Source organism: Myodes glareolus, chromosome 6 (genome assembly GCF_982192425.1).
Source record: "Myodes glareolus chromosome 6, mMyoGla1.1, whole genome shotgun sequence".
Lineage (NCBI taxonomy): Eukaryota > Metazoa > Chordata > Mammalia > Rodentia > Cricetidae > Myodes > Myodes glareolus.
This window is the reverse complement of record NC_142031.1, coordinates 40,547,677-40,556,979: the sequence shown is the minus strand read 5'-3', so window position 1 is coordinate 40,556,979 and position 9,303 is coordinate 40,547,677. Positions and strand designations below refer to the sequence as shown.

Genomic DNA, 9,303 nt, shown 5'->3' with positions numbered 1-9,303 from the left:
ACACACACATACACACACACACACACACACACACACACACGTGTTCCTGTAAGCTGGACATGGTGGCTCAAGCCTGTAGCCAGTGCTCTGGAAGCCATAGCAAACAGATTGCCACTGGGCAGAACTCGGTGTGTGGCAGAGAATGCCAGGCGACTTGCCTCAAGCTATAATCAAACCTTAGTGTGAGAGGCGCACCCTGTTTGGAAAAACACCCCGAAGTGGAAACCCTGGAAAACTGAGAGAAAGGCACATCAATGGGGCCTGCAGCTTTCAGGACAGCAGTGGGCAAGAAAGAATGAATTACACGTGTGCCACGGACAGAAAAGGGTAAGTACCTGCACCCAGGATTCATCTAGCACACGCATGCACACGCACGCACACGCACGCACACACATGCACACACACACACACACACACACACACACACGCTCACTCCCTCGCTTGCCTTTGAGTAGAGCAGGACAGAAATGACGTCCAAGGCAGACTGCACAAGTCCTGGCATTTGTCAGGCAGAGAGCAGCAAGGGCTTGAAAACACACAGGATTATCTACACAGTGAAGGAAACATCTGTCTGCCTGTGAGGCTGTGGTCGCACAAGGGACAGAGGCTTCCTTGGCACCAGCACCTACCCAAGGGCTAATCCCCAACAAAGTCAGGGAGCTGTTTTCACCCAGCTCTGCACGTCGTGGGGAGACATTGTCAGGTTCCCTGGACAAGAATGATGGTCACAGTATGTGGTTGGACCATCCAGTTAGAGGGAGTTTGGTGTTGCCATGCTCTAAGAAGGGAGGAAACTTTGCTGAGTTTCCGCCCTGGGTCGGAGGCCAGGGAAGGATTTTGTCAGGAGCCAGTGCCACCCAAGGCTCCTGCTGAACCACACCCTCCCCCGCTTGGAATTCTCCTTGGTGGAATGCACAAGGCCTTCTGGTTAATATCCGGTCTGCTGGGATAGTTGTGAGTCTGAACCTTTTTCTTTCCATCTCAATCTCTGGTCTAGTCCTCACTGTAGGGGTAGGGGGAAGCACAAAGCAGTCTAAGGGGCTCTGTTGAGAGCAAAGGAAGCGGGAGAGCAGGAGGATCTAGAGTTCAAGGCCAGCCTTTGCCACAAAGGGACTTGAGGCCAGCTTATGCTACCCAAGACCCTGTCTAAAAGAAAGAGAAAAAAGAGTGGACTCTCCTCTGCTTTCTTTCCTGTCACTCTTTCTATTTTATTAGTTTAAGATTTGGTCTTGCTCCTTCCTCTTTTCTGCCATTCTGGCAATCGAACAACCCCCAAGGGCCTCTTTCCAAGCTTGCTCTCTTCCCCAGCCTCTGTTCTCAGCTGCCCCCCCCCCCCCCCCCCCCGCTACTCTGCAAGGCTCCATTCTCTGAGCTCCCTCGCCCTTGGAAGGTGATAACCGCGAAAAGGAGGGGAACAGTCTTTTCAGTGGGGGCTTCAGATGATGTCATATCCTCAAATGCGAAATCAGCTCAGTCTGCGGCGGCCAGCGAGCTAAGAGCCCAGTTTCCTCACCCACCACGCCCCCTGTTCCTGGGCCCCTCCCCTAGCACCCTAGCTTGACCTAAGCTGCTGGTGGTCGCACACCATGGCCTCGCCGGTGACCTGCTTTCTGTCGCTGACCCTGCTGCTCGGTGAGTTGATGATCGGGGGAGGGCAGGGGCTGAAGTACGTCGAGGGCGTGGGGACTCCAGGCTCAGTCTCCTTACCTGGCACTCGCAGACCTTGTCGCCGAGCTCCAAGGTTTGGAACTGTTACAAATATCGTCTGCGAATACGCCCCCCGAACTCGGCAAGGAGTTGAAGCTGAAATGCTCAGTGCGGTTGTCCACTACGCAAGGATGCTCTTGGCTCTTCCAGAAGGACGGCTCCGGAGTTAAACCCACCTTTCTCCTCTATCGCTCGACCCGACTCAAAGTGAATGACGAACTGGATGCAAACAAGTTCTCTGGCGAAAAAAATGGCAACGAGTACACCCTCACCCTGAAGAAGTTCGGCGAGGAAGACCAGGGCTACTATTTCTGTTCTGCCACAAGCAACTCGGTGGTGTACTTCAGTCCTCTCCTGCCGGTCTTCCTGCCAGGTCTGCGCACGGGGGTCCCTTCCTCTGGGTGTTAGGGGTCACATCTGGACATTTTCACATACAGATGTCCTTCTCTTAAATCTCCTGGGGCTCTTTGGGGGCTACCTTCACACCATCCCCATTTCACAGGCCAGAAAACTGAGGTTGAAGTGCCAGGTGGGATTGGAGGTGCCCCGGATCTGGGATGGAATTTGAATGCGTGTATTGCCCTGTCCGTGTTGTCTCAGGGTGTAGAGCCGGGTATTGACTCAAGCTTTGCATTGGGGAGGGCCACAGCTGCTGAGCTGCAGGACCTGGTCCAGGAGCACTAGGCCCAAAGTCACATTTGACTCCACGTATGCAAGCCGCAGAGTGGCCCAGCACTTGTCCAGGGGGCTCTTCTTCCTCTCTAAAATGCCAGGAGGAGGTTGGGGCAGTGATGCATCCACCACACCTGCCTGACCCGCAGGCATCCTGTTGCTCCTGCAGGGAAGCCCACCACGCCAGCGCCGCGACCACGCACTCCAGTGCCCACTGCCGGGACATCTCGGTCCCCAAGACCAGAAACTTGCCGGCCTGGGTCGGGTGCCTCAGGTTAGCAGCTGGGGTGGGCAGACAACGTGGGAGGCTACTTGCCAAGGAAAACCCTGATCCTGGAGGGACACCTGGACCGGGGAGAGGTGCTGGGGTGGGGGCGGGGGACTGTTCCAGAGGGTTTTTAAATGCCATTCGCTGGGTTCTTGACAGTGGAGAGGAGGGGCTTGGACTTCGACTGTAATATCTTCATCTGGGCACCCTTAGCCGGACTCTGCGGGGTCCTTCTGCTGTCCCTGGTCATCACTCTCATCTGCTGCCACAGTAAGTCCTGGGGAGTCCCCACGGGGAGGGGGAGGAGTCTGGCCCACTCATGTGCTTGTGGGAGATAAAGTCCAGGTTTTGGGAGTGGCAGCTGCTGCCCTGTAGGACCCGTGCAGCTATCCGGAAGGCAAGGGACAGGCAGCCTCATTCCCATCCCCGCTCCTTGGGTCCTCTGGGAGTTTTCCCGAAACATAAAACCTACTTCAGGACCGCCAGAAGCAACTAAACCATCAGTTAGTACAGACAGGATAGAGTAAACCCACCAGGGAAGGGGGCCCATGTGGCCCTGAGACCTGGCCCCAAGAAAGCTGGATCAAAACCACGGCTGCCTTGCAATTTGCCCTTGATCCCACCCCACAAACCACTCACTCCTCTTAAGTTCCGTCAGGTGACTGTGCCAACCAGGTCTACAGATTCCCAGGCTCACTCGCGTCTGCACTACACAGTATGTTGTCGAGTCGTGTCCCGTCGTCCTTGTGTCCCGTCCCGTCCCCCCACCGTCCCCCTCCTCCTCACTGGAGACAGGGTTTCATGTTGTCAGGCTAGCCTAAAACTAGTTATGCAGTCTAGGCTAACCCCAAACTTCTGATCTGATCCTTCTGCCTTCTTCCATTTGGGAGTGTTTGAACTACAGGCATCGTCAGCCATACCAAGTTTAAAATGTTCTCATTTTTAACGAAAGCTTGAGGGCAGGGTCGGCAAAGTAGCGTTCACTCGGATGGACGTTACAATCCTCAAAAGACTGGAGTAAAGAACGCTACTGAAACGGTACCCGGAGACTGCAAGAGGCATTCACCCTCCCTTCTCCTTTTCTTCCCCGCCTAGGGAACCGAAGGCGCGTGTGCAAATGTCCCAGGTGAGTAGTCCCTGAACTCTGGGCTTGCTCACCCTGGGCAGCCGGTCCCAGTGGTCCTGGCTGCCCAGCGGCAGGTGGCTCGGGAAATCTCCCAGAGAGAGGGGATGGCAGTGAAGTCCTGGTGGCAGGGGACCAGGAGTCAACCAGTCCCTGAAGAAGGAGAAGCAGAAGGCTGGTAAAGTATTGGAATCCATGTGAGAAAAGGAAGGACCACAAAGGGCTTCAGGCTTCATGGGAGAGCAGTGTGGCTTTCCAGAAGCCCTGTTCAGTTAGCTCACATCCTTTACCACCATCATCAAAAAAAAAAAAAAATTCTTTTTCTTCTCAGCATAGCTCCCAGAGTACATGTGGTCTTTTTCTTGTTCTAGAAGATTCCATATGGGTGTTTTGGAGGTATATTAAGATACCCTCGACTTTCCCTCTTGATTGGTCAATTTTTTTTAAAGAGAAAGTTAAGTTTTATTACTAAAATGTAATAAACAACACCTCTAGTTCCTAATTTCTCCATGAGAACACAGGGCCTTCAGTTCCTGAGGACCTGGGGAATAAAAGGACCAGAAGCAATGGCAGTTAGCTCTCTGGTGGCTCAAATATCAGCCCCACCCAACTGCAGCTCAGTCGTTCTGAAATGATCAGAGTGACATTTAAGAAAGGTCCCAGTTTCCATTCTATCTGACCTTATGTTAGGACAGTTCTTGCCCCCCCAGGAGTGGTATGTAACAGCCCCTGCCCCCTGGGGGTGACATCTAACTGCTCTTGCACCACAGGGGTGGCATCTAACTGGTCTTGCACCCCAGGGGTGGCATCATATAGCAAATGTCCCCAGCTTGTCACTGGGGCAAAGGGGTTCCACTTAGAATCTGTCTGAAGCTACACAGCAGCCACAGCCTCGTCTTGTAGATATCATCACCCCCAACTTTCAAACCACAGCTGCAAGATAAGGAAACCCATCTGAAGGGACAGAGAAGGGATCACAGTCAGATTATCAAAACCAGACCTCCTAAAACAAGCCTGCAGTGTGCCAGTTGCCTGCTTCATGCAGTCAGCCTTGCATGCCCCATGTCCATGGGTGCCACATTATCAGAGGGCATGCCCATCATGAATACCATTTTGGTCATTCTTCCCTAAACTATAAACTTTACAGTTTTAGTTGGTACCGCCCATCTAGAGATGATCTGTGTAGCAGGGGAATGTGTACAGGCTATATGCCATTTTTAAATGCAAAGATTTGGCTTTCCAAGGTGGATACCCCAAGTAGGGATCATATCAAATTCCTCCCTGGATAGCAAGGACAACTGTATGTTTTGTTCTTCTTTTCATTTCAGGTTTTGTAAAAATCTTGTTATTTTGTCCTCTGTTTATTTTATTTTTTAAAAAGAAAACAAATTACTTTTTTTCATTTTACATACCAACCCCAGTTCTCACTTCCTCCCCTCCTCCCATTCCCTCCACATCCCCCACACCCCACCCCCCTCCACTCCTCAGAGAGGGAAAGGCACTTTGCTTTGGGGAAAGGTCTAAGGCCCTCCCTACTATATCTAGGCTGAGCAAGGTATCCATCCAACGAGAATAGGTTCCCAAAAAGTCAGTACAAGCAGTAGAGATAAATCCTGGTGCCACTGCCAGTCGTCTCTCAGTCTGCCCTAGTCATACAACTGTCACCCACATTCAGAGGGACTAGTTTGATCCTATGCTGGTTCCTCCCCTGTCCAGCTGGAGTTGGTGAGCTCCCATTAGCTCAGGTAAACTGTTATATCATGGTCTTCACCTCTTTGCTCACATTCTCACTCCTCCCACTCTTCAACTGGACTTTGGGAGCCCAGCCCAGTGCTCCATTGCGGGTCTCTGTCCATTTCCATCAGTTGCTGGATGAAGGTTCTATGGTGACATTTATGATATTCATCAATCTGACTACAGGGCAAGGCCAGTTAGGTATGTCCTTCATTTTATAGAGAAGGAAACTGAGGTTTAGGACATTTAGTGATTTGTCTCAGGTCACATTGCTAACGTTAGGCTTGTAACTTGCATCTAAAACTGTTTGCCTTCCCCAGTCAGCAAGCTGAGTGAGGCTGAGTGCAAAGGACAACCCACTGTGTACACTCCTTTTCAGCGGGTGAAAGTATTTACATTTTCGCTGGGTGGTGGTGGTGCATGCCTTTAATCCCAGTACCTGGGAGGCAGAGGTAGGCAGATCTCTATGAGTTCAAGATCAGCCTGGTCTACAAGAGCTATTTCCAGGACAGGCTCCAAAGCTACAGAGAAACTCTGTCTCAAAAAAAAAAAAAAGTATTTACATTTTCATATCCAGGTTTGCACTTTGCAGTCTTTGTATCTCCCTTTTGGAATCTGTGTTCAGCAGCTTAGCCATCACTTTAAGCAAAGGCGATGTGACAGTATCCAGTGTGACTGTGTTGCAAGTGGTATGCCGACTGCACACAGACAAAAGCCTGTGAAGGGTTTTCCTTATTTTCGTGATCCACAGTGTACTTGGTTGCTTCTGCGAGATGGCCACTTACGTTTGTTACCTTTTCTGAATACTCACATTTAAAAATGTGAAACAGAAAAGCCTGCTCTTGCCCTAAAACCTGGTGCTGTATAAATTAGCCCACTAGAAATTCATACATCTGAGTAGCAACTGAAAGGCAGACAGGTTTGGGAGTAACCACTCGGGTCTCTCATCTTGCACTGAACAAGCACCCACTTTCAGTGTGACATCAAGTTCAGGGACTTTGAGCTTCTCTGCTCCATTGAGGGTGGTGTCTTAACCCTTTTGGAGCCTCAAGTCTGGGCTGTAGGGATAAGAATAAGGTCACCTGGTGACTTAAAACAATTAACCTCAATATTTCACCTTCCTGGGACTCCAGAAGGCTTTTAGGAAGCCTAACTGAGCTCAGATTCTGTTTCAGCAGATAATTCTGTGACCTGAGGCAGATTCTCTAACCTCTCCTGAGCAATGCATACCCCTATATGGGTGTCACCAGGGCTAAAGGAAAGGGTAGTTGAGGTCATTCACCCATTCCTGCTGGCACCCTAGGGACAAGTTCTCAGAGCCATTAAAAACTGAGGGCGTGTGTGCTGTTACTACATTAAAGAGGTCCTTCTCTTGTTTTTTGAGACAGGGTTTCTTCGTGTAGCTCTGGCTGTCCTGGATCTTGCACTGTATACCAGGTTGGCCTCAAACTCAGAGATCTGCCTGCCTCTGCCTCTGAAGTGCTGGGATTAAAGGAGTGTGCCACCCCAGCCAGGCTCATTAAAGAGATTCTTGCTACAATGATGGTCAATCTCCTGCCTCTCTTTCAGGCCTCTGGTCAGACAAGCAGGCAAGCCCAGCCCTTCAGCGACATTCGTGTAAGATGGTGCCAGGAAGCCACAGCCATTACATGACTTCAGAGACCTCTTCATGCAAGAGATCAAGGCCTCCTTCTTCAGCATTTCCCACATTCCTATATATTATTCTCTGTATTATTTTAGTGGGGGTGGGGGTGGGAGCCATTTCTTTCCTTTATGCATTCATTTTGGCACAAAACAAGACCACACAATGTCTACAGGACCACAAGAGTGGCAGCTCTGTTGTTGCATGCACAGAATGGGGTAAAGAGCCGAGTGACACCAGAGCTAGCTGAATTCTCAGGGTTAGGAGATGATAAGCACCCACTTGGTCATCTACATTCCCTGTCTGTCCATCACATAGAAGAGGCTAAAGGTCAGAGATGGGGTCAGCCGGGTCTGTAGGCCAGGAGAGAACCCAAGCTGGAGGAACCTTTACCGGCTGACTCAGAGAACTTGCCTCCGTACCTTGAACTCTCTTTGCCGGGCTGTGCCTGTGTAGTGTGCAGGCTGTTTAGTGGCGTGCTTCTGCCTCAAACCACAAGGGAGTGAGCAGTGTCACCTGTGATCTGCTCAGTGCTGGCCATGAGCACAGATGTCACACAGCAAAGACAGGAGAACTGCCTTTATGCCCCTGAACATCAGAGCTCCTTGCAAGGGACAGTGAGACAGGCAGATCTAACTCCTACAAGTCTAGGGGTGTAGTCAGTCCTGGGCAACAGCTCCCTCTGTTGCTGAAGGCAACCTCTATGAAATCCTGGGGAACTAGGATTCTTTCTGCCCTTGCACTGCAGAGGGTGAGGTTTGACAAATATGAGCGGAGCATCTGAGCAACTGTCGACAGAATCTCTCCCATTTCTAAACATCTGGACTGGGATGTGATCGTGGGGTCAAAGTATGTTTATACTTTATAAACACAGAATCCCTGGAGAGCATTCCTTAGCACCCCTGGGAGGCAGATGTGCAGATGAGGCAGGGTAGGCTTGTGGGAAGAGGCTGGCTGTCAGGACTGCTATCCCAGTGTGAATTTCCTCTCACAGTATCATAGAAGCAACAGATGCTATGGAAAAAAAAAAAAAAAACAACCAAACCCTGAAGGAACTAAGAGTCACCCATGATCTGATTATTTCATATGCATATATATGCAAGAAAGACACCTTGGGCTTTAAAAAGGGATTATAACACACTTTTTGTAATTGGTTTTAGTAAATAAACATATCATTTAATGGCTAAATGGCATCTCATATTTAGGTTGCGCTCCATTTACTATTTAACTTACATTGTTTCAAACTTCCCCCAATTTTTACACTATTAAACGTTGCACACATCTTTGCAGTGTGTTTACTGTTTTTGCTGTTCAAGAAACGGTGTCATGTACATGCTAGACTTGAAATCCCTACAGGGTTAAAGAAGATCTCAAATTTCTGTCATCACTTCCCCAGTGCTGGGAGTCCAGATATGTGCCACCACACCGTTTATGTGCTGCTGGGGCTATGTGCCACACACGCATCCTACCTACTGAGCTACACCCCTCAGTCTGGGCATGCCTTTCTCCTGAAAGCAAAATTATCAAGTCAGTCCCTCCTTCACTCAGGACATTATCATATCAGTCAAAATTAATGTTTCTGTTGCCTTTTTATTTCCCCTTGGTGACAGATGAGATGACAATTCTTCCACCATCAAGCAAAATCTTCACTTTTATGCCGAGATAAAATATACATACTGGGGTGGAGGGGCATACAAGTCCTGAGTGTTTGTCACAGAGTAAGAACACCCACATTCCCAGAAGTGGCTCAAAACAGACAGGCACCAGCCACCACATAAACCTGTCTTCTACTATCAGGCCCCCTGGTAGGAATTGAACCTAGAGTCTCACATAGTAACTACATGTTCTACCACTGAATCATGTTGTCCAGGTTAGCCCCAAACTCCAAGGTACAAGTGGCTCACCTGTTTCAATGTCTTCCCATCACTAGTAGTTGCCCATTAATTCCCTAATAGTTCCCCTTTTACTTCCTTTTTAAAGTAGCATACACAATAATGCCGTTTATGATGCCCCCGTGAGCGGAAGATGGCGCTCTGCTTTGCCTGCTGCAGCAGCCTGAGCTCTTTGTTTCAAAGACTTCCACTCAGGCGAAGCTGGCATACTCCTTTAAGAAAACTGTTTTTATTAGGCCACGCATGGTGGCTTAGCACTCAGGAG

General features: G+C 49.8%; 1 protein-coding gene across 1 annotated transcript; it reads left to right on the top strand.

Annotated features, from left to right (window-relative positions):
* Positions 1-1,383: 1,383 nt before the first annotated feature.
* Cd8a (CD8 subunit alpha) lies at positions 1,384-8,432 on the top strand. Its single transcript, XM_048431543.3, has 6 exons — positions 1,384-1,632; positions 1,721-2,080; positions 2,549-2,653; positions 2,807-2,917; positions 3,743-3,773; positions 7,074-8,432. The coding sequence occupies exons 1-6, from the start codon at positions 1,587-1,589 to the stop codon at positions 7,123-7,125; spliced, it is 705 nt and encodes a 234-aa protein (XP_048287500.1). The 5' UTR covers positions 1,384-1,586; the 3' UTR covers positions 7,126-8,432.
* Positions 8,433-9,303: the final 871 nt, after the last annotated feature.

Excerpts from the sequence above, each read along its gene's own strand:
- Cd8a (XM_048431543.3), top strand. The coding sequence starts at position 1,587 with ATGGCCTCGCCGGTGACCTGCTTTCTGTCGCTGACCCTGCTGCTCG. Across the intron at positions 1,633-1,720 it reads GTCGCTGACCCTGCTGCTCG|ACCTTGTCGCCGAGCTCCAA; the intron begins GTGAGTTGATGA and ends TGGCACTCGCAG. Across the intron at positions 3,774-7,073 it reads CGCGTGTGCAAATGTCCCAG|GCCTCTGGTCAGACAAGCAG; the intron begins GTGAGTAGTCCC and ends CCTCTCTTTCAG.